The sequence below is a fragment of the Aquila chrysaetos genome, chromosome 4, assembly GCF_900496995.4.
Source record: "Aquila chrysaetos chrysaetos chromosome 4, bAquChr1.4, whole genome shotgun sequence".
Lineage (NCBI taxonomy): Eukaryota > Metazoa > Chordata > Aves > Accipitriformes > Accipitridae > Aquila > Aquila chrysaetos.
Genome location: NC_044007.1, coordinates 17,633,151 through 17,659,970, shown reverse-complemented (window position 1 = coordinate 17,659,970; position 26,820 = coordinate 17,633,151). Strand labels below are relative to the sequence as shown.

Sequence of the window (26,820 nt, the reverse complement as noted above, 5' to 3'; positions counted from 1 at the left end):
CTATTAAGGAGATGTTGCAGTAGATGGGATTTATTTAGCAAAGATTATCCAGACCAGATTGTTTTTATCTTGAAAGAAACTGAACCATGAAAATTCAAATATTTAGTTGAAAGGAATGAGTTCAAGTACAGCTTACGAGCATAAATTTGAGGTGGCAGCAAAGCCATTGAGCAGCCTATGCTTTCAGAAACTATTACTGATCTGCAGTCTAACCTGTTAGAGAAACCAGGAAGCAAGTAGGCTGCCCTTAAAACCAGCAGGATTTTAGACTGTTCCTAGAATCTGCCCTCAACAGAAAGAGGATCAGTGAAGTATTAGTTTGTTGGGTTTTTTGTGGTTCTTTCATTTTTTCTTACTTTGTAAAAAGGTTGGTTCCATACTAATGTCAAGAAGTAATCAAAGTAAGGATCAATAAAAAAAACTGAGTTCAGATTGATCTGAAAACACATTCTTTGGTGGAAGGTAAAAAATACTTCCTCACCAAAAATAAACATCCTTGCTCCCCAAATTATAACCTGTAAGACCAAGAGCATAATAATGTATCTGTTACATCTTCTGTTTGTTTTGTTTTGAACAAAAGCTTATTTACCTTTTTGGAACATCAAAAATGTCATTAAACTGAATACATCTTTTCATTTTCAGTTTCTTCACTTCCAGTGGATATTGTATGTATAAGCAATGTTCTTTCACTTACATACTTTTGAAATGTCCTAGTTATTTATTCTTTTCCATTATGATGGGTTTGGCTTATCATTGTGTTATACAAATAAGTGTTAAATAGCACATTCATGGAAGTTGACAGAAAAGCTGATCTTCCCTCACAAATAATTTGGGGATTTTTTTTTTCCAAAAGAAAAAAAAAAAATCACTGAGTTTAGTGAGATATTAGGGGGAAAAAACCACTTAAGAAGAAAATATATTGATTTTGATATGTTGTATATCTTGTATTCTATTGTTCAGTAATTTGAATGGCTTCTCCTTTATTTTCTCATAAATTCATTTCAAATAGGAAAGCTTGATAGTCACATCATCACAGTGTATAGTGAAAAATAATGTTAAATTATATCCTAATAGTTTGGCCTAAAAAGAAATATGAGGGCATTGATCATCATCATATCTCCTTTGAGGTACTGCCCCTCACATAAGTTTTAACTAGAATGATCTTGCAGGTAGGTCTTTCAGTGGTCACTTGCAGACACAACTCTAGAAAAGGACTTGCAGATTCTCTGTCAAAGGCTGTTGCTACCAAGCCATATTTCTGAGGTTAAAATACGAAAGACTGGCCTAAGTAATGATTCCAGAAAGCATGACAGTTAAGAAATACACTACATTTATTTTTATTTCTCTGAAAACGTCAGGAAACCATTTTTTGTCTGATAATGTCAGAAATGACATTCTATATAAAATTAGTTATAAAGCTTTCTCTGATGCACATTGAACTTTTTCCTTTCTCAAAACTAGAGAAATAGAGACTATAATAACTAACTGAGATATTATAATAACTAACTGACTGCCAGCTAGCAAATTTACTTGGGATGTCATTGTTAATTCTGTGTTCTGCTTGATTACAGGGAGAAAAGGCAAAACAAAACAAAAAAAAGTACAAGAAGTTATGTAAAAGAATGAAGTAACATAATTTCGTAAAATCTTTGCTCACCTCCTAGATTACTCTAAAACTTATTATCTTCAAATGTTAGGAAGTGTTCTGTGTGAAATGTAAAATACAAAATAGGTAAAAAACAAAACTGAATGCAATAAACCCAATTAATTTAAAAATGATCAATCTCCCTCCTACTTATTTCTTTCTTATTTCTTTCTTTTCTCCTTTGTCACTTAGGTGTTTTGAAGGGATTTGTAAACACGATGATAATGTGAAATTAGCATATAACAAAAAGCAAGAGCATAGCTTTAGATTTATTCTTTTAATACAGTCTAAAATTTGTCCATATATCAAATATATAATAATATGTATGTTTAATCCTTTTTAGTATGTGATGAAATGAATATTCAACAATTGAAAAGGAAACAATTCAGAAACTCAGATAGATAAAACATTAAAATTAAGTCAAAACATTTTGAAGATGTGATTATATATGTGTGTCTCTACTCATACAACACATTAACCACTGCTGTTCCTGACAATAGGAGTTATATATGTTCACTGAGAAAAAGACATAGAATATTTTGAAAGAGTATTGCAAACTTTTTTTTTTCTTACAAGATAAGGAATTTGAAAGATAGCTGAGAATGGAGGAGGAAAGTGAGCTAAAATTTGAGTTTAGGTTAAATAAAAAGAAGTGTGGAATAGATCACTGGCAGTGTATAATTCTTTGATACTTCAGAGTCTTCCTAGAAACATTCAAAAAAGCCAGCAAGGAATGAAACATAAGAATTTACTAGAAACGAAGTACAACTTTTTAGTTCTGACTTTATTTTTTTTAATACAGTAATACTATACACCACCAATTTGATATGTTTCAAGATTAATAAAAAAAATAGTCTGCATTAAGAGTGCTAAACCACTCTGAGGACCACTAGGGAAATACACCTGCATGTATCAAACTTCTGGGTTCCTGAAAAATATACTGTAGAAAATGAAATATTCTCTATTAGATTCCAACGATTATTTCTAAAATAATTATCTGAAACCTCTTCTGTGAGGTTTTATTGTTCTTTTTGTGTTGTATTCAATTTTGCTTTGTCCTGCAAAAAACCTCCAGTACCACATGTATGCTCAATATTTGTAAATCTAATACAGTATTTACATGAGAAAATTATTTTAACTTACCTTCAATCCAATTTTTGCCACATTATCAGAGATATATGCTCTCTTCCAAGTGGGTATTTTATCTTCTTTGCATACTAAGTACATGCTATATTGCACTAAATAATTTTATACAGTATTCCATTTCACTTTTTACTGAGAAGTTAAGTTTTGAAAGAGTAGCTCAACAACAGCAATAAATTTTTAACATATACATTTTTCAAGTGCAGTATTAGAGAAGTGATACAATGGTAGGGTTGATATTTTACCTAAAATCTGAGCCTATCCGTTTTCCATTTTCTGGTTCTCCAGGATCTGGACACAAATTGGATGCCTGTTTAATACCTCCCTCATTTACTGCAAAAACAAAATAAAACAAAATAAACAAAAAAAGATAAAATAATACAGTTTTTAGGAAATACAGAGTTAAGCAAATTAACAAATAAGAAAAAGTACATTATCTGCATTTTAGGTCCTTTAAAACAGATTTTCTACATAATATGATCACCCATATAATCTCTAGTTCAATACACAAGTTTCTCCTCCCTATAATAAGCAAAGCATGTATTTTCTGTTGTTTTTAAAAAATAACACAAGTTTTTTAAAAGTTGTACTAATCAGCTATTTTGTTTGCTTGTAATATTATTGAACCCATATGGAAATGTTATTACTATTCCTTTACAAACTTTAACATTTAAAGGAGTGTTCATCAAGTTTAGGGCTGTAAGATTTTACTCTGAACATAATCTAATAAATGTCATCTCCACTAAGAGCTGACCTTTTCTCCTTGAATTATAATAAAACTTAAACTGATAGGCTCAGGCTGAGAGAATTGTCCTTAATCAGTATTTAAAATGCAGATATCCCCAAAATATGGTGATCTGAAGGTAAACTCAAAATGCCAGTTTGATTTGCATACATTTATTGTACAATAAACTAAAATGGATCTTCAGAGAGAAACTTCCTGTGAACCTTTCAGTATGTTTTTCTAGAAATTTGTATGTAGTGATCTAGCCCTCAGCATATTCAGCTACCTCTTCACTCTTTTTTTAATATGCATTATATACTTTCTCATAATTTTACAGCTTGCAAAAGTATATCTTACAAAAACAATTTTAGGCCAAAATAATTCTATTAATTTTGTATTTCATTTTTGAAGTTCATTGATCCAGGAGGTAGCAGTTCCCCAAAAAAACATTAGCAAAGGAGGTTGGTCTGCTATTACTTGGTAAATTCATGGCCCGATAGAATAATATTTATTTCAAAAATACAAGTTGACATGAAACCAAGAGATTTATACTAAACAGAAAGAGATTTTCACCTTTATTCATCTTTATTTCTGAGGAATTAGACCAATGGATTTGCAGCATTACATTTTAACTTTCCTTTAAAGAAAAAGTTTACATATAATTAGGCTAATCACATTACATTGTAAATTGAATGTACCCGAATAAAAAAATGTAGCTTATAACTATACTTCTAAAGGGTGTTCATTAAATTTCATCTTTTAATGAAGGACAATAACATTCAGAATACTTAGGGGTTTTCCTTTCCTTGAAATTTGTCTTACACACACAGAAAGGGAAGAATTGGTTTGGTACCCCTGAGGAAGTCAAAGACCAAACAAAAATGTTGCAGAGGGTTAAAAGGAAAACATCTCAAGTTAGCATGCTGCTCAAAAAAACTACCAAGCTCAGCCCTTGTCAACTTGAACCACAGTGTTTATTCTCCTCTGCCCCGAAAGGGCTGTACCATGTCCAAGGTTGTTCTAATAGCAAACCAAGGCAATCTCTGTTCATCTGCATCACTATGCTCAGGGGACTTTTGGGCCAGGAGGGCTCTTCCTTAGAACCCATCCATATTACCAGGTTTCAGTCTTTTCCTCCCCCAGTACTTGTAGGTGTGATGAAAGCATATTAGCTATAGAAACCCAAGTTCCTGCTAGTATTGGAATATATATATCTCTGACAATTACAATTCCATAAACTGCATTTCACAAGGCCATCTAGCAGGAACTTGTTGGACAAAGCATTTCAAATGAACTCTCTCTTTGAAATATCTGGGTGCTTTTCTATAGTTCCAAAGCCTATATCAAGATGTGAGAAAATCAGAACCATCATAAGTAGCCTGTATATATAGGAAAGACCTTAAAACTTTGGATTCACTGAGCAATGCAGGAAGGGAAAGGAAGTATGCTTCAGAACAAGTAGGGAAAAAGACACCTTCTCAGTTTTTTGACAGTCTGTTAACTTTTCTGACATTAAATATATGTTAAAACTACAGTTAGGAAATTATTCAAGATGCCATGATAGTAATATTAAAGAAATCAAAATAAAATAGCACCATTTGGGAGATGTGTCATACATCTATGCACATAGAAGAAATACTTTACTATAAAAAAAAAAAAAGTAAAAATATGGTTTAAACAAAACTATTTCTATTTATTGTAATTCATGTTTTAATATTTCAAATAACTATTTTATTTTTGTACACTATATTTCCCCATACACAGGTAACAGAGTGAATATTCATTTAAAAAATAATACTCTACTGGATTTCAAAGCACAAGAACTGTTATGTACTTCAGTTTCTACCAAAAATGGAAGCTTGAAAATCCTATTGTTTTCTGACATCTTCTGTAGAAAGTTCCATTCTCCATGAAATTGATTTTTAAATGATAAATTATGGCTTTATTAATATTCATATATAAAATTATAAAGGCTTATGTTAAAAAATTAATAAAATAATTACAGTGACAAAATTAAAATAAGACATATACCACAGTAAAAATTCAGAAGAAAAAATTTATTAGTAGAAGTTATTAAACTGATTTCTGATTTGATCCTAAATCAGAAATGCATTTAAGCACAAACTTAAATCCATCCTGATTTCTGTTAAGTAGTTAGCAAAAAGTAAGTGCACATTTTATTATTTTTGTATTGGTGTTACTTTTCCAGACATAACGCTCGATTTTTCAGTCTACTGACATACAGCTCTATGTAGTTCCCCAGATACCTGTCTATCTACATTAGTTTGTTTTACACCCCAGATAGTCATATGACAATAAGCAATGAAAGGGTTTCCTGTGGTAAATTAAAGGCTCCCCTAGGGAAAGCATTCATTCATTGTCTGGTCATGAAACTGAGAGCAAGAAATTCCAGCGTTCTAATCCAGATTTAATTAAATCCCCCAATGATTTTTTTTGTTGATCTCAATACTTGCAAAATGAAGTTGATGCATACTTGTTTCAAAGTGTATCATCATATCAAGTATTACCATTCTGGCTTTACTAAGTGCAAATTACCTATGCATTAGTATTGAATGTTATATACCTGATACATTAAAAAAAAGTAAAATAGGGAAAAAGACATACACCTGAGAAATGTTAGGTGATAATTTCTAATGACATTGATAATACAAGGCATAACATAAAATAGGTATTCACTTATCTTATTTCCACTAACTGTTGAATGACGGTCATTCTTTTTTTTAAAGGACCCTATCTGTCATTGTAATGCAAGTACAGATCCAGCTGAGGCCACGCTGGGAATTTTATTTAAAGTCAACAGCTAAGTACATAGGCTTTTCATGAAATACTGCCTCTTCAGTTTCCTCAGCTACCAAAGTGACTAGCTAACCAAATGATAGATTACAATATAAAACCTTAGTTATCTATTTATCAGAAAATTATGATCACTAAAGGTACAAATCATCAAGGTTTTCACCTTCACTTATTATTGACTTATATAGGTAATCTACTCTGCATAATCAATAAAACAAGGTACGGAAGTTTTTAGCTTCACATAGAGGATCATAACATATGAAATTATATAAAGACTTTCAAACGTATATTGACAAATTTCATCACTAATTTCATAACAATCACCTTTAAATATCACAAGTGTCTGGTACTTCACTATAAATATGCAATTCCTATTAATGTTTATATAGTGGAATATTTAATGATTTGTGCAAAATAAATTTATAGAGAAACAATCTGTTTTATCAGCCACTGTACTATTCTCATTTTTAACTATAAAAGCATAGATTGACCATCAGACAGAGACCTCAGTGATGTACCTTATAAACACTACTGTAATTATCTTACTGTTATTTCTTGTTGTATAATCACTCTATTTTCCAGTCACCCAATATGCATAAAAACAATACTTGTTTTTTAATATCTTGATACAAAGTTTTCAAATAAACCAGAAATGCCTTACGGAACTATTTAGGTGTTACAGTTTACAGAAAAGTTGAATATGACAATTTGCTACATTATAAAAACTGAACAGCAGTGTGTTTTGCTTTATTTTTCTGACTTGGTAAATGTTAAAGGGTCTTGCTGCTTGAAGACACCTTTTTATAAAAAAACCACATCTAGTATGTTGATAGTTTAAAATCTAAAACTGAAAAATACATTACAAGTTATGCCAATGTGCCCTGCTAAATTCTGGAAACTGAATCCATCACTGACTCTTTAAACAAAAAACTAGTGCAAATGTGTCCAACCTAAGGAGCTTCGAAAGCAAGTCCTTTCACTCCTGTGAAGAATAATGAAATGTAGTATAAGCAGATATAGGCTAAGCATTTAGTCCATCTTAATTTTAACCAATTACTTGTAAATATTTAAAATGCGGTTCTAGTCCAAAAAGGAACTCTATAAAAATGGCACATTCTTTTACAAAAGATACCCTTTTTAATGTATTTAGAGCCACACCTGTTTAATTTACATTACAAAGTTGCCTGACTGCTCCTTATGAGCTCAAGTGGACTCAGTCCTCTAAGATGCCGAGCACTTTCAGTTTCTATTTTCTGTAATTAAAATTGAAGGCACTAAGCATCTCCAGAATTTTAAAAACTACACAGTTAATCAGTTCAAAATGTCAAAATTAATGAAGAAAAAAAGTTTCAGAAAGTGACCTCATGTATGTCACTTGAAAAAAATATGTGATTGCACATTTGTAAATGAGGATAGGCTTTGGTTTGTATAGCTTTTTGCTGCTAGTACTAATTTTCAATTAAAATAACATCTCTCTTGTTCACAGCTAAGATTTCAGCTGACACCTGGGAGGCTGAATATTTACTTCTTTGCAAATAATGCAAATTTAGTGTGAAATTACTGACAAAATAACATATCTTTCTACAATGCCAGATTTATAGAAAGTCTGCCTTTAGAGTAGAACCATATCTAAAAATTCACCATGCAGACTGGAGAAACAGATTTAAGTCAGTTATATTATCAGAAATACATAAACAATTTTGAAAACACACAAACAACACAGACAGCACAAACTTCACTCTTGCACTAGAAAAAAGTAACAAAAAAGGAGTACACTCACAGATAGAAAACTTGTTGCTGTTGTCTTTCCCTGGAAACAATTTAAATCCTCTAGATTTAAAATCTATGGCCTTTTTCACTAGTTAAAAAAACAAACAAAGACACGTATCAGGCAATACAGTCTATAATATTTCATTTCATTTGAACAAATTTTATCATGGAAGTATACACAAATTAAAGTACCAGCTACTAACAAGCTCATATAGTGTATCTTTGGTGGAAAAAAATTTACAAAAACAAGTATTGAGACCAATTTGTACATCTGACAAAAGAAAGAAGTAAGATTTGTAACTTAATTTTTCTGATGCATACCCAAGAAAAAAAATTATGGCCAAAAGTGTTTATTTCCATGCACCATATAGTTGTGTAAAACATTGTCACACAGTTATGGAACCTGGAAAATGAAAAGAACGATAGATATGTTTGCTCTTAAACAGTTGAACAGTTGAATCTTATCTGGTGTTGCTTCTGTGTTAAGAAACAGTAGTGCTTATCCCCCACTCCCTCCATTAAAACAAAGAAAAAAAGAAAAAGAAAAAAACTACAGAATACTTTCATATCTGCCAACTGAAAAGTCAGCAACCTTTTAAAAAAGGTACTATGACATTTTTTAAACAGTTGATTTTTTGTGAAATATTAATTCAGTTATTCTTTCTAGTGATAGAGAATTTAAAAGGAAAAAAAGAGTCATCTACAACATGTTATTGAAAGCACACTGAAATCCAATATATATGCTCAGATCTGAACTCCATTAGCATCCAAGCAATACAGGACATATATTAATCCACATATATTCTGAAAAGTTTTAATCAGCAGCAGAAATGCCAACATATTTTTTGTCAACATATTTTGCCTGTTACTTCAGATTTTAATATTCACATTAAAAGTCAGTATTACATTTGGGAAAAAGACAAAACAGAGGCAACAGCTAAAAAATTACAACATTTCAATAGACAAAATGTCCTTCTAAAAGTAGTACACTGGAATACATTCTCAAGATCTATAGGCACCCACATTACCTCCCCATTCCCAAATTATCTCCACTAGTTGTTTTCAAAATCTACCTTAGCTATGTTCCTAGCTTTAGTACAGAAGAAAAATTTTTATTCAGGAAATACTGAGATTTTCTTAACTGTGTTTAGATCACACAGACAAAACAGAAGTATTTTGATCATAGAAAAAACACTGCATTATAAAATTAAGCATACCAGGCTAATTTTCTGTTTTAACTACAAAGTTTTGGATACAAAAAAATAAAATACAGTCTACTGTTCTGCTGTTGGTTCTGCAGCTGGTCATCTTTCTAGCTGAAAAACTGTTATTTGCAAAGGATGATATGGAAGGTAGTTGGCTCCCACCTTACCCTTAAGCCCACAGCTGAACTACATCTGTGAAAGTCCTTATTTTGGGCTGGCTTTATGATAAAGGCAGTTAGTCTAGGCAAACCATGTGGCCTCAACATATTTTGGAAACAAAACAACTAATAAAAAGAGAGTAAAACCAGAACAGATATAAAAATGTAAGAGAGAATAAAGCAAAAAAAGCACAAGAAACTTTTTCATTCAGTCATTAAACTAAGTGCCTCTTTTCTCCAATACACTCTGCCAGTGAGCAATGAACCATACATAAAAATGGACCTTCTAAAAAAATCTGTATTTTAGGTATAGGTTAATTTTAGGTACATTATATTCAAGTGACTTTATAGATTAGATATATTTAAAAACTACATGGAAGAAGATGTTTTATGTTGGCTACAAGCAAATACTGCTGATGAAGACAGCAGAGGTTAAAGGAACTAAGAGAATCTATCGCAAGAAGATAGACAGTACATCATCAAAGAATTTTTCAGCACCCGTTAACTTCTTATACAAAATCAATGAATAGTCAAAGAAACCCTTACATGAGACATAAATTCTAAAGTAGCAAAATACTATTGAAGTTTTTTTTATATATAAAAGTAATCATTACCATGCACAAGAGCAAAGCAAGATTCGGGAGAAAATAGCATAATACTAAGAAAGACAATTAATAGGATAGATATAGGATGTGATGATAAATATTTTTACACTTTTGATGACAGAGACCATACTTTCCTCTAAATACATACAGGTTTTTATCTCAATAGGCAAAATGTAAATTTCCTTGTGTATCATCATAACGTAACCTATAAATATTGATAATGGTTCTGGGAAATACATTATTTGCAGGAGCACAACGTATCTGTTGCCACAAAATACTATTTTTTTAAACTTTTTTTTTCAACCCTTAATACCAGAAGCTCTCCCCACCCAAATTAATTGAAGTCCATAAGCAGTTCTATCCTCAGTGGAAGTCATGGACCCAAGAACTGCACCTTCACACAGTAGAGCCATACTGGGATAACAGTAATGCTCTCTCATTATTGTATGAGATTTCTAAGATGCTATTTCTACATACATACGAATGTAGGAGTATAGCTATAAGCTTCTTTTGGCCTTCTCTGAGCATCAGTGTAAAACAACCCCTCATGAACCGGAAGATAGGCCTAGCTATTCTTCCAACACCTAAGTAAAATGGGAGTGGGTGTAATCTCATGACCTCAGGTGCTAGGATGGGTTTAAATACTTGCATTAGGGAGATGTTTGTCCTTTATTTTCAGAAATCATCGTAACAACACATTAAAGAAGGAAGATTGGTTTGGATTTTTTGTTTGTTTCTATTCATCCTCAAACATCTTAATGGCATATCCATAGTTTATGTATACAAGAAACAGAGTTCACAAGATCTAAGGTGGAAATGAAAATAGTTACAAAAGTGTCTTGATGAACATATTTAAAACAATCAGAGATTTTTATAACTATTAGCATCACTTTTCCAAGGCTATTAAATACTACTAGGAAAGCAAGCAACTCAAGATCTCTGAAGCATCTTTACACTACAAGAGAAGAATTTTACTTTTAACTGGGTTTTGTATTTTGATTTATTGAACAGTAGTTTCTGAACACACTGTGAAGGAGTAGTTATAGAAATGTATTCAGTCCAAACATGTCATCACTAAACTATGTGTCAGGCTGCATATCAATGTACATACATAAAAACAACCGCACCATCCCCAAAAAATCCCATACCCAAAACACAATAAATATATTCTTTAATACTTGGTAAACTAGGCATTATTTTGCACATGTCAATGTGGAAACCAGAGAGAAAAATGGTAACTGTGCAAAAACAGTTTTAGCATACACATGACAGTGAGTACTGAAAGTGGATTTCACTTTTCAGAAGTCTGAGGACGGATTCATGTCAACAAAGAGTGCAGTTGTACACATCTAAGCTAGTCCACAAAGAGAAATAGACCCTTTAAGGGCTCAATTCATCTGGCCTTAGATAACCCACCTTCTCACGAGATGAGTTTAAACTTTGATATGCCCATTTCTCTCAAGACAAATAGTTCAGATGTGACAGTGCTACAAACACCTAAATATGGTCAGACTAGTATGCTCTCATATTTCTGAACAGCTGAGTGCCAGGGAAATAGATTAGTCCAAAAAAGTAGGATAACCTTGAGAAGGCATACTGGTGTAGATGGAAGGTAGAAGTAAGATCTTCCATTCCTTTGGAGAATAATATTGCATAAATTAATACAGATGTGAACCCAAAGCTTCCTTTATGCCCTGTCCTTCAATCTATTTCAGAATCAATCCAAAAATAAAACTGAGAAGTTAGATCAAGGAAATCAAACTGTTCAGAGACCAAACTTCATCAATTTTATCTACAATAGAATAAATCCTCAGTATCACTTTCATATCATTAATTATGTAATTGGAAAGACTATAAAAATCTATTTTAAAGATAATCAAAATTTATAAAAAACCTATCTGAAGTAACCACCTGTCCAGTGCTATAATGCAAGGAAAGGCTTAAAATTTTCTTTAATACTACTTTAAATACATATGACTTGTAGGTTGGTTGGTTTGTTTGTTTTAAATTTATATATTTAAAAGTCAGCAAGTTTGTTTGTTTGGATTTTTTATTTTGGGGGTCAGGAATGTTGGTGCACATCTCCTATCTGAATAAGTGTCTGACAATCCTGAATGTATTTTTGATTATGTGACCTGATGAAACATAAACAGTAGCATCAGAACTGTGTGACGCGGAATCAGACGATGTCAAAAAACTCCGAAAACCTGAAAACTATTTAGGCATCCACCTTGGAGCTTATGTTCAACACTACTTATGCTTTTTTTCCAGTTCAAATGGATTTAATACAGAATAGAAGATTATAATCTATGTAACTTTTTTCTAAAGTCAGAAGGCCCAATTTTTCCTGCAAATATGAAAGATGGAACTGCATGCTTTATTGAGGGAAGGATATGAACAGTCCTGGTAATGGAAGAAGTTCAGGTAACTTCAGGTAAGTTTTGCATGACAGATGGGTGAGCTAATATTCAGCCAATAGACCAGACTCATGTACACTTTTCAAGTAGTAAATTTATATGTAAACTCAAAACATGTTCAGAACAATTTTGTTGAACTTTTTGACTAAAATGGTCTCTCATGTAAGATAAGGAAGATTCAAACACTTACAGGCAGTTTTAGACCCATAGAAAAAACTGAAATGTTGTCTTAATTATTTTTTATGAAAAGGTTGTGTAATTATGCATACAAATATGCATACAGGCTACATACAAACACTTGTGAGACAGGACTAAACTACACAATTACCGCATTTTACTCTTCAGGCTAGGTACTGCATTAAAAAAGGACCTCAGGTAAAAAAGAATATATGTACATATATTTTAAGCAGCTATATTATAAAAGAAACACTTAGATGTATAATTTCCCTAGCAACCTTGAATACAACAAGCTCTCAGACACTAGAAATGAAATTAATTTTGAATGAAGAAAAGATTGTTCTGTTGACACAATTCTGGCCTCATTGAAACAGTATATCCTGAGAGCTAAATGAGACATAAATTTCAAGATGGAAAATTTGCTTCGATAATATAGAAGCATCAGAGTATATAGCCATGTGAAGGATATCTATTTAAAACACAGACAACCCACAAATTCATGTCTTTATTTTAGTTATGCAACAGCATTTATGTAAATAAATTGCCCAGCTTGTCTTGTCTACATTTAAACTACATGTAAACTTTTAAACCAAGTATAAAGTACATTTAAAATGCTGATGACTAAAACACCACCATTCTACGCAAAACAGGCATTCAGGCTGCATTACTACAAGTTACTATGCAGAGTATTAACCGTGGAAACTTGGGCCCCTTCTGACCTTATATACTTCTTTCCTTGGGTGTAGCTCAAAGTAGTTCAAACACTGAAACAGTCCCTTCCCTCTGCTGAACCTTTCTCACTTTATATTCACTACCACTTAGCTAACGGAGATGGAGAACAATATCATAATATCAAAGCCATTATTTCAAGATTGCACACACAGTTCTCCTTAAATGACATCTGCAGAAGTATAATGTTACGTGAAAAAAGGCAGTAGATATTGCTTATTTGACTGTACCTAAATGTTTGTATTGCGTATACATAAATGCCCATATAACATGTCTTAGAAAACATCTAATGTCTCTGGAAATTAAGGGAAGGTTTTGTGCCCTCACAATCTCTGTATTCTTCTGTTTCTCATCTTTGACATTTATTTAAAGTCAACTGCAAAGGATTCTCTTTGATAATGTCTGAAACAAAAATAACTGTTAAAAGAAATTCTGGGGTTAAAGTCTTTGAGACTATATTGTCTCAAGATCTTTTTTTTTGCCTTTTTCTCACAAGACTGAGAGAGAAAAGTTAATTTTTCCTTTGAATTTGCATTCTCAAAATTCTTCCCACCGTACTAGTATTATTTAGAAAAGAGAAGTCAATGCCATTTGTTTTCTTTGCATTGGGTCCAGATGTTAGGGAACACAAGTTGACATTAAAAACACTTGTAGATTCAGAATTACATGATCTTCTGCAATAAGTATATTTGCTGGATTTATGTTATCCTAGAAATGAGTAATTAAGTCATTAACTGCTTTGTGAAGAGACAGAAGACATTTGTTTGTTATACAGTGTAGAACTGATTCTGACTGGTGCAGAACCAGTAATTCACTGATTGTTCAAGAACTTCAATATCTGACGATGGCAGATTTTACTTGCAGCATCTGCTATTTCTGATGACAGAAACGGTAATCTGATACACTCTGGACTTCCAACATTTGGTGCCCATGTGCAGATATGCCAAATAAATCATGCATGATACTCCCAGTTCATCTTGGGCCTATGTCTAATTCAGTCTTTCCTCCCTCAAGTAGATCTACATGCACATCACATCCACAACCTGAATGCATTGAACTACTACTCATGTACAGGTCAGTTCCATTTTTTTTTGCGTACACTTCATGTCCACTACACATGTGATGCAACTAGTTACCCACAACTTCCGAACTCTGACAACACAAGTGCTAGATATCCAGATATCTTAGGGATCACCACTTCAACGGATTGCACAAATGGGGGTGAGGAGGAGGAGGATATTACAACCTATTTAGTTTTTAGGTGATGGTACTTTAGGCTCTAGAAATTTACATTAAAAATCTCTAAACCTAGCAATTACCCAAATAAACTTCACTGTGACCTAACACACTAATTGATGTAGCAATATCTTCTAGAGCCTTTCTCCACCTTGAAAGTTGGCATTAGAGTACATGAATTTTCATCAGTTTTTGTAATATAGCATCAACTGCATAGGTTAATGATTTCTTAAATATGAAGAACAATTCAGAAGATGAACAAATAGACTATAAAGTGGTGATCCATCCAGTCTTCATACTATTCCATTTTTTTGCTTTTTACATGAGCTGATCTTGGTTTCTCTTTTACTATTCCCCCCACCCCTGCCCCTTTCAACCCTAAAGTGCCCTGGTCAAAGTAGATTGTATAGAAGATTTATACTTCAAAGCACTGCAGCTACTGCATTACTGTACTGAATTACTGCACTGTATTACTAATTACTCCACTAACATATTGCATTAGTACAACATGTAATAAATAATTGTTTCTTGATCCTACAATATTTTAAACACAACGTGGTGGTGGACAATAAATAGAATGACTAAAATAGTGAAAATGACTTTGTGACTCCTTGTTAAAAGTAGAGATGTTTAAACAAAGTTACTACTCATTATGATCTATTAAATAGATAAAATTAGACTTTTTATTTCTTTTCAGGTACCTTAGTTTTGCTGACAAAAGGCTCTCTTTTAGTGTTATGCAACAGTCAAAAAGTTTCATTCAGAATGGAAGAAAATGCAAATGAGAATGACTGTAAAATTCTCTCCATAAAATGAAATGCTCTGATAGTTCAAGGAACATAATTGTATACTTCAACGAAACATGCCATAGGCATATGATTCTAACCTAATGTGTGCATTTCGCATTTACTTTAAAATTTAATGTATTTTGATTTTATTTTAATATGATACATTTCCATTTTAATTGTGCAACTTCTCAGGTTCATTTTTTATCCATAGATGAAAACCTATGACAATTTTCAGACAACAGTATGATATAAGCTATGTATAATTTAATATGCATTTGAAAATTTCTCATTGGATTCTTATGTCAGTTAAAAATACACTCATGAGACACATAGTGGGAAAAACCCTCCTCTTCTCTTGACTGAAAAGTATGATTAGCATGGAGCAGAACTGGAAGCTTAAGTGTTACTGTGCTATGTCATTTGTCAACAAAATTGCATGTGGAACCCTCCCACTTTACAATAGTTTCACTAAAATTTATAAAAATATTTTACTTTCTTAGGTAAGTTCCAATTAATATAAAGAACAACTTTGTATAATAAAGTAACGCAATAATGAGCCAAACTATGTAAAATCAGTCAGAAAATGTACTGATAAAATTATTTTCATACACCTTACAGGTGTATATATATAGAGGTTACTCCATATAACGGTATTGAACTAAGAAGGATGAGGAAATATAGTTAGTTTACACAGATAGTCTTTAAAATGGCCAAAATTACAGCTTTTCTACTGTATTCTACATTATATCTATCTCAAACTTCTCTGATTTGGAAAAAGAATTATTTAAAAGAAAGCAAGTATGGTTAATATGTATTTTTTTAAAGTAATGTGTAAATGAACTAATGATAACTTGTTTTTTATATTCTAACTAATGTATTTGATTTAAACCAACATATTATGGTCAAAATAAGAAAACATGAAATACTGAGGGAAAATAATGACACAACATGTCAGAAGACAAATATCAGTTATAGAAATAAGCATGTATAATGTAATGAAGAACATGTAAGAACTGCAGGAACTGCAAGAAAAATAAATAGAAGGAACAAGCTAGAAGAATAAAATTGACAGGCAAGTATGAGGAGCAATAATTCAATTAAAACATTAACACAACTCATTTCTTGAAATCCATATGACTGATTTTCTCTTTCCCTTCTTTCTTCTAACCCCACTGGACTTGACTATTGGATAAAAAGTTACCTCCTTTCCTATGACTTCTTTGAAGTGGGAAGATGTCAAGAAGCTTAAGTCATTATTATCAGCTCTTCTCTAATAAAAATCTTTAAATTAACAAACCATGGGTTATAGAGTTCATCCACCAAACAAAACACATCTATATGTGACTCGTTGCACAGGTATTTCCAAAAGTATTATGAAATATTAAAAATATATAGTTCAGTGATTAAATGCTTGAGTGCTAAATTATATCTGTGTTATGTTAATAAGCAGTTCTTGGAACTTTTCAAATTATTCTAAAAAATAACTTTTCAAAATACACAAATCTTGTATACGAATATTCTTATATGTATAGAACACAAGAATCTTACTGCAAAAATATATTGATTTTCTTCAGTCTCCCATCTTTGTAGTTCTGGGTTTCACTCACAACAAAAAAAGGCCCCAACAAAAAAAAACTGAGGATGTATGCACATCGATTTCTTACTTGACTCTTAAAAATCTTTAACAGCTCTTCAGAAAACCTCTCCTTCCCTGCTCTTCCTTTCTTTTTCCTGCTTCTAAGTAAAACTCAAAAAAATAGGATATATGAATATATTTTCTAACAAATCCTTAAAAGGTTTACATCAAATAATCCTAAAGCAGTAGTCTATCATTCACTGAATCTTTCAAAAAAGATCAAGAGAATTAAATAAGTTTCTCTTAAATCCTTTTGTTTTCAAAAGTTTCATTAGCACCTGATTTAATTCCTCATAACAAATCTTAAAAATCTTTAAAAATCTTTAAAAAGATTTTCTTGCCTCCTACCATCATAAATTCTTCTGTAACACACAGCAAAAAGAAATGCTGGTTTAATGGAGAACACCCAGTAGCAAGTTTTTTTCTCCCTGTTCAATTTTTTCCTGGCTATTACTAAGATACTACATAAAGCCAGATATCACAAAGCATAAGGTAAGATGTGATAGGTAAGTGTTCTTAAAGAATAAAGGGGAAAGGATAGGGAAAAGATAAAGGCTTTATAAGAAAGTCAGAAAAAATAAAGCTGAAAACGTAGAGAAAGAAAGAGAATGAGATATCAGTAGAATGAGTAAGATTTTGAAAACAAATAGCTAAGTAAAATCATCATGGTTAAAAATTTGCAAATGCTTGGTGACATTTCTGCTCTTTAGAAGGAGCATAGAAGCTCAGACTAGTGAAATGTGTTGGAATCTAAAGTTATCTTGAAAATAAATGGGATTTAAGGTACTAAGGAAAGCATTGAATCACTTTTTGAACTGCTACATAATGACTAGTGTCTTCCATTAAGATTTCCTGGTACTATTTGAGTTTGAGTTTGATAAGCAATTTTTTTTCTTCAACCTTGATATCTCTGTTTCAGACTGATTTTTTTCTATATTTCATTTATGAATTATGAACTGTACCTGTAGTCTTGTTACACTGCTTGCACCTTGTACTCATTTGTGTCTATAGTACAAAGGTCTTACTTTAGAAATTCCTTTGGGATGGATATTGTCTTAGAATGCAGAACTTCTTAATGGTATACTAAAATCAATTAAGTCTTAAAAATAATTTCAATCTTTTCCTCTTTGTGACTTTCTTGGTATATATAGTTTTTTCCTCTTTGTGACTTTCTTTGTGTATATAGTTATATACCTGCTAATACTCTAAATATTCTTTGCAAATATATAGTTCATTGGAAAAAAACGACTTTATTTCTTCATTTTTCGATGTAAGAAATTAAACCACTGTTCAGTTTGCCTCCACTGATCATGACTGCTGAATAAAAAGATATAACCAAACATTATGGCTCTTCATTGAAAAAGAAAAAAAGGATGGCTACTATAAATTTTTTATACTGATTTTGTCTTATGTGATGGGAGTTAGTTCTTATTTATTTCTGGGGTAGAAGTCCAGGTTCATGACAATGAAAAACAAAATTCCAGTGACTTGATTAGAGATATTTCATTTTCAATCCACTTTGTACTCCTTCAGTAGAATTAAGGAGTCTTTAAAATTTTTTTACACTCACTTTGTAAAATTATTGCAACTCACTTTGTGGTCTTTTTAAGACCCCCAGGACTGTAATATCATGTCAGCAAAAGTGAGAATCAGACTTGATTATGTTTGGCACTAACAGATCAAGGATTCTTCTCAATTATATGCGACAATAGAAACCTTTGCTGTATCAATATCATCAATTTTCACTTTTATTTTATTCTTTCATTGCTTCTATCTTAAGATTTGTTTAGAAATCCTTGTATTCCTTGTTGTCTATTGCCACTGAAACCAGAAGTAAGATTCCCATTATTCTCAGGGGTATTTAATTAGGATTCATGTGTAGTTCCATATTAAAATGAAAAAGAATAGAATAGAATAGAATAGAATAGAATAGAATAGAATAGAATAGAATAGGGCAGGGCTAGTCAGGGCTGACCAAAAGTTAAAGCATATTATTATGGGAACTGTCCAAATGCCTCTTAGCATTTCAACATATACCTCTTAGCACATCTTTAGACAGTAAAAGTATGCTATATAAAAGCACTCACAAGAAGATCTAAAATACCTCTCATAATGTTTGCATTTACTGAAATATAAATTTTACAGCCTTAAGAAAGAAAAGATGCAGTTGATATGAACTATAATACAATTCAATAGCACTAACAGCATTACTAAACTGAATTCTTAGTGTATGAAACCCAGATAGAAAATACCAAAAATGTCAGATTATCCTCTACTAATGTAGTTATGACTGAGCTAACAGTAGTTAAATACTTAAACAGAAGATAAACAAGGGAAACAAAATCACATTTAATTTCCTTCCCGATTTCACATCTGAAGATGACAGATCATACTAGAAACTGTGATTTAGTATCCACATGAATTGCTACTGAATGCTTGGCATTTGAAGTTTCTACATTTAACTGAATGAAAGTGGTTATGGACATCCTTTTTTCCCCCCCTATTTCTGAATAGGGGAAGAGATACACTTACCTGAGTTTGAGTGTTTGGTTTCATTCAAACTCAGGACCAAAAGATGCTATGTTTCTCTTCCAACTATCGTATCTAAATATATTTCTCAGTAGCCTATCAAGCTGCACCTTAAAAGTAAGCTTTTCACCCTTCAGCTACTCCTTCCTTCTACCAGAAGGCTTAATCGTTCCAAGAACAAGAACTTTCCTCACTTCTCTCCCTAGCGTATCTATTTCTGTTTTATATACTCATTTGTCCTTATTTAAGTTCTCCACATACTGGAATTCACTTCCTGAAACATTTATCCTGTCTTACATTTTCTTTTGTAAGGTGGGATGATCAGAACAATGTAACACCATTATAGTTCTTTTATTCATCTGATTCAGTCAAAATTCTTTTGGATGAAGGAACTATAATAATGTACAGTATTCCTCATGAGATCTCACTACTCCCTTATAAAATGATACAGGTACTTCCCTACCTCTAATGTAAGTATTTCACCAAATGCATCTAGGGTTCCTTTTTCCTCTCTTAAATAGTCAGAACACAAAGTCTTCTCCTCTTCTGTGATTTCCAACTAATAAGCTTAGGGAAGAAATTCTTCGGCCAGCCTGTGACACAACCTACAATTATTGTTGAAGTCCAGATAGCAAGTTTGGTAGCCTAATTTACACCTAGCAGTTTAATTTTAGATAGAGACCTCTAATTCTCTCTATACATCTCTGCCATACATATACTTCAAAAAATATCAGTTTAGGAAACAAAACAGTATTGTTATTATTTACTCATTCTGAAAAATCTTATTCACAGAACAATCCTATGGAAGTCAACAGTACGACTCTTATTCTGTAGTTATAATCTGCATCATTGCTAATGCATCATAAACCAGCACTATTCTGATCTCACTAGCAACATTATCAAAAAAGCCTGCAGTGAAGACTACATGTACAGTACATTTTTACCATTTTAAATATATACATATATGATATAGTAAGTTTTAGTAAATTATTTTTAGTATATTAAATTTTATCTTTTTAAGAATTAATTTGCATAGATTTGGGAGCATAATTCTTAAATTATTATCAAAAGCACAGGACAAAATATATTTCCAAAGTAAGAACTAATTTTTAAAGTCTATTAAATAGAGAAAGAATTGAAAAAAGGAATTTACATAAACTTCTTCACTAGCTCTTCTATATAGCTCCATAGTAAATTAATATGCAGGGCAAGACAAGTAGTTTTTATACTTTTGTGCATACTTCTTTGTCAAAGAGAGGCTAAAATACTTCAATAGATACCTGCAGGAAACTCCACAGAAACACTTGCGGAGTATCTCCCCATAATGGAAAATTCTTCAAGTCAATTAACAATAGTCTCACAGTCACAAATATTTCTTCAAAATATGTCTGTGTCTTTATAATGAGGAATATTGTATGGAAGACCATTACAGGTTATTTAACGAGGGTCATTTCATATGTTTTCATGGCTATTATAAGTATAGTATCAAATACTGGTGTCTGCCAAACAAAAATGGTGATTTTTTACTCAGTATATGAATACTTACTTTAATAGCATACACACACATACTGTTCTGTGGGTATGATACAGTAAAAAAAATATTTAAAAGATTTTGTATAAAGAATGCTAGCAAAATTAAGTCTTTAAATGTGGCATGAGGGAAAAAACTGCACACAGAACTAAGTATGGGCTTTCTTCTCCAGTAAGGTCTATACAAGACTGAATTCATCTGTATGTGGGCTGTGGTACTTTTTAATACCTATGATACTACTTCAATATGTGACAAATAAGCACCTTAACATTATTTTAGCAGTCTTGGTCTCTAACTTTTTCTTTTTTTTTTTTTTTTCCATAATGTAAGGTTTAGCACTTTAATATGACAAAGTAATTCAGAAGTATGTGCCTTACCTATATCTTACATTAAATGATAGGTCAGAGAAGAAAAGGACAGTGAGAAAACAGTGGAGAGGACATTGTAGTGTAATGATTACAAAGAGGAGATGGAAGAAACCGTATGTATATCACAATTACTGCCAAATTTAACTGCCAAATTAGTACACTTTCACATCTTTAAATTAGAAGAGATTATTACAGACCCTTAGATACTCCTCATAACTGAAAATAAGCCTGCTTTTTTTGACTTGACCAAAGATGTTCTGAAGTGAATGCATAGCCATACAACCAGTACAAACCAAACTCTATTAATTAATTTATACCAGTTGACAACCACAAAAATACTTCAGATCTGCACTGAAATTAATACAAATTAAATACAAATAGATGTTTAATGATTTCTGTTTCATATGCAAACCAAATACGGTGCTTGTTTTTCAGCTATCCTTTTTAAATTACATGTTTTAAAATTTTGTAGAACTGCAGCTCTGTTGTTTCAACAGGTGTTAGTAAATTAAACTACAATAACTTATACTAGGTGACTATCTGATCCAGCAGGACAACAGATTCCAACGTAAAGTTGTCTTTACAAAACATCAACCATATGAGACTTCTACAAATTGTCTGTGCTATAAAAGATGTTCCTCCTCCATATATTTGTGTTCATAAATTCTTCATGCACAATAGATCAACATGTAACAATGGATTAGCACACAATAAAAATAAAAAATACATAATAAATAGTATTCAACAACATTAGCCTGCAAAATTAAACTGCTCCTTCCCTGAATTTGTCTATGTGTAAAAACATACCACATGCAATTTTTTATGAATGTCTATGCTGGTTAAATTAGGACATTCCAGGATTGCTGTTTCTCATGTTTCAGGTATCGTCATTTACCTTTTAACACAATAAATAATGCTTTGTTTATACTCCAAATGTTGTTCATTATTAGTACTTTAGCATGTGGATTAAATCATCTGAATATAGGAACATATCAAATCTTTAGCTTTACTACTTTAATACCTGCAACTGAACTCCCTAGTGTTTTAAACTTTGTTTCATTCATTGATTTCCTGTTTGATAGAATAAAAATGTAAAGAAGTTTTCGAAAGCCAAAATTTTGCTGAAGATTTAAGCAGAAGGGAGATGAGTACAACTGCATCACCGATTAGTTTAGAACAAAGCAGCTATTTATAAAGCACATTTTTTTATGCTATAGTTGATTATGTCTAAACACATATGCAGAATAGATTAATATTTTAATCTCAATTCTCTAAACTCTCATCAGTTCTCACACTAGGCTTGATAGTGAAATATAATGTGATATATGCTATAAAGTGGCATCAAAAGAAAATTCCTTATCTTTCCCTTTTTTCTTTTTATAAATCAAACTAATTTAAATTACCATGATAATATTATTATTAATTTCATTTTTCCATCTGGGTGCCCCACTTGAACTCAATTTTAAGCAGATTTAATCCCTTTCCCACTTGGTTCAATTACATTTCCTGAATGGATACCTGACCTTTCACTTTTAATTTATACAAAATATTTTTCCGTAACTACATGGGCACAAGTAAAATAATATCCAATACCTCTATGAGTAACAACTGCAAGTTCTTTAGTTCTTTCTATCTGCTCAGCATTTCTTGGTCGTCTTCTTGTGTTTTGTAAATTTGCTTGATGAAGGGAGAGTGCTTCCTTGGAAGTGGCCGACTCCAGAATTGATTTTCTTATATTCATAGCTTGCACTTGTTGCTCTTCAGAAGGTTGTCTATAGGTGGTCACTGCACTGGATACAGCAACATCAGCTGATGTGCTAGCAACAGTAATAGCACCAGTAGTGGCCGCAATACGCTCCTCTAACTCACCAGTGGAGGCAGTTTTGATCAAAGTGGAAGAACCTGTGGGACACACAGTAGCACTGGATGCTAACTTTTTCTTTTGAATTGTGTTTTCCTGATCAACCTAAGAGATTAAATTTCCCTCTGTTTAACATAGTAAAGACAACTGACATGAAAAGAGGAAAGTTGATTTGCTTTATTTAAAAATTTGAAGTAATCAGAACATTTTTTAATGCTAGTGAACATTTTGTAATTATAATAGTATTACACATTTAGTTTTAAATGTCCTCAAGAACTTATAGTATAAACGTTTGTACCAATCAGAATGACAGCACATAATTTCCACCCCTGCAAATTCAGTCCTGAAATCTGCATGGCTAGAGCAAAATATACACCTGTATCATTAAAAAGGACCCCATGTGTAGAAAAGTAATAACCGCCCTATCGAGGAGTGAAACAGCAGCATTGTATAGTAACCTAGGTAGTAGGCAAAGGTTCCGTACTCCAATTGCTAATAAGGCTGCCAAATACATTCATACATTTGATTCTTTTCATCAAAGCTTGACAGGGCTCTAAAAGCTCATTTAGACTTGATACAAGGCCAAGGGTAGATGGATAGTAAAAGGTACACATTTAAACAAAACATCTAAGCATAATTATCTATACTTGATATTGGACAAAGGCTGCATCTGTAATTCTCTTTTTGCTCTCTGATTCCTGTAATAGGCCAGATTATTTTACTCAAAAAACCCAACCACAAAATGTTTGATGAGTTAAAAAATTGTCCATGCACTGCTTGTGAAAATATTAAGTTAACACTTCTAACTTGTCTAGTACCTAAAATATATAGCCCATGTGGGACTTTTTAATACTTTCTTAACCTTTTCATCCTCCCCCATTACCCAGATTTGGCTGCAAATGTTTGGAAGCCAAGTCTCTCACCTGTGAGCATTTAGAACATCTAACACAGTAGCAATTCCGTCTTGACTGGAACAAATAAATGACTAGGCAATGCATAATAAAATTTATAATAACAAATTAGCATAAACAAAGTTGATGTACATGAACTGTACTATGTTATATAGTATATATATTATTTACAAAACATGGCTTTTTTATTCCATAATAATGATTAAGGGGCTCTTGAACAGTCATTCAAACAATATTCCACACTTCTCTTTTTACTTATGAGCTGTCCTCTCATACAGGCTTTGAGACTTGTCCTTTAAGTGTAGTGGGTGATGACAGGATGGAAACAAATCAGTTTTTGCACTGTTAGAAGAACCTGTACACTAGAAAATGAAAATAAGACTCCCAGGGGAACTGAGCAGTATATAGCACCTTTCATACACAAAGTATATCAAATCTCTTGACAAAATTATCAATCCTGTACTGTATAAATAAATGGAACAGATCCTAATGTCAAAAATACTCAGTCTTGCTAATAAAGTATCTTTTGTCTACCATAGAAATTCTAGGCTGAAAATGTTTTATTTTGCGATACTATTAAAAAAATACTACCATAACAGAATACTTAAGCATTATACAGACAGCTAATAAGGCTGCTGTGGGTATATATTATTTTTGCTGTCTTACATTTAATGTCTTAATATCTGTTCTGCAGTACAGCACTTCTAAATCATACAGTGATGGTTCCCCCTGCAAAACTAAACCTTAATAGCAACAGGTAAGACTCCAGATTTATGTGTCAGGGACTGAACCAAAAAATACTTACGGTCCTATGATGACAGTGGTATAAGTAGCTAAAATAGACCTAGACATGTTTTATTCTTTATTTCAGAATAAAAGAAGAAAATTGTCACAACAATGAATATCAAAAGACTAGACTAGTTATGATTCAGGATACAATAAATTTTGACAGACTGGTATCAAGATTAAAACACAGAAAATATAAGTGCACGGTCAAGAGAGATTTTGGAACAGGATAACGTTGATTAAAACAAAGAAGACTTATTGCATGTTACATAACCACTACTATTAAAGCAAAATCTATGTGGTCATATCTTTATCATGGAAGCAAATGTACAAGAACAGGCAGTCACCTGCTCCCAATATTAAGCTCAAAGCAAAATGATATTCAGAATCTCAGTCGAATGGCATGTTATGTCCTAGTGCTTTAAAAAGGCACAGCACTTTAAATTCATCTCAAATGAAAAAAAGCAAGAAAAATTATGCTTACTTAAAGCTTCAGAGCTTATACACTGAAAAGTACTGTACAACTTTGATACAGAGGCAACTTCCACGCAAAACACCTAACTTGTTAGGCTTCCACATCCACTTATGCTGCAAAAAAGAACTCATGCAAAAGATCAGTAAAAGGTAAACAGCATGGTGTGATTTACATGGGAGATTTTAAGCCAAAAATTAATGTTATGTATAAACAATCTGGTAAGTATCAACTACTGCATAGAATAGATGCATTCATGTTTGCCTAAATATAATTTGTAATCTGTAAAACTTGAACTTTGGTGTCTTAGTATTCTACAAAAACATGTTTAGACCAATTGAAATACCTATGTTGTACGGGCAATGTAACTTACTCTCCACTTCAGCCATCTGCAGTCAAATTTGACATTTCAGTTTGTCAATTAGACTATTTTTAAAATTGTAATTTCCTACATGACAAAAAAAAACCCACCACATATTATTTTCCCTTAATATTCTGGTTGGAAAAAAACAAAATAATAAAGGGAAACTCACAATGAAAAATGGTACAAGAAGGAAGAAAGGAAGATTTCTGCTTTTCAGATAACATTTAAACCAACAACTTTCAGTCAGCTGAAGTCAGCTCAGAGGTAGGTCATCACTTTGAATTCACAACCAGCAACTGAGAAAATTTGAGGCTTGAGGAACTGCCAGGATGCACCATGGGAGGAAACAAGGGTATGGAGGCAAGAAAGAGTAGTTGTTGCTTGGGGCATGGGTTCCCAAAGAAAGGGAACCTGACGAGCTCAGACTAAAGCAGTCTGAGACCTACTAGACTGGACAACCATTTCTCTGAGTCCCTGTGGATGGAGAACAGATTAAAATCAGTAAAACTGTGGACCTTTCATGTGTCAAGTTAGACTGCTTTAGGTGATGAAAGATTTGAAGTGGTATTTACACATAAAAATTCACAACTATGTAGAAGTGGAAAGAGATCAAGCTGATGATCTACAGAGCAATTCAGTGCAGAAAACTAGTCTGAATGAACCACTACTCAAAAGTGGTGTAACTACTAAAACTTTGGATAATGCAAACATATGGAAGACCCATAAGCCTTTCTCTTTATATAGGAGCGGAGGTTGCTCTTGATTCCAGGATCATTTTTAGTAAAGGCAAGAGGCAAGAACCTTTGACATGTGCCTGAGACAAAGCTCCAAAAATAGATTATGAATCTGTGCTAGATGCACACACTTTGCATATGCAATATGCTACAAGCAAACAGAGGATTCCTGTTGTAAACAGGACAGCAAAGGAAGCTTACCCCAGACAAACTCATA

At 32.3% G+C, this 26,820-nt stretch overlaps 1 protein-coding gene across 4 annotated transcripts in view; it reads right to left on the bottom strand.

Moving 5' to 3' along the window:
• Positions 1 to 26,820, bottom strand: part of CSMD3 (CUB and Sushi multiple domains 3) — a 756,594-nt gene that overhangs the window by 444,369 nt on the left and 285,405 nt on the right. For 2 of the 4 annotated variants that reach the window (XM_030011520.2, XM_030011521.2), the window contains exons 7-9: positions 23,069 to 23,377; positions 8,107 to 8,184; positions 3,034 to 3,121 (exon numbers count right to left, since the gene is read on the bottom strand). In XM_030011520.2, the coding sequence (XP_029867380.1) occupies positions 3,034 to 3,121; positions 8,107 to 8,184; positions 23,069 to 23,377 (475 nt within the window). The remainder of the gene's footprint in view (positions 1 to 3,033; positions 3,122 to 8,106; positions 8,185 to 23,068; positions 23,378 to 26,820) is intronic. The other 2 variants (XM_030011522.2, XM_030011523.2) reach the window with 2 other exon arrangements.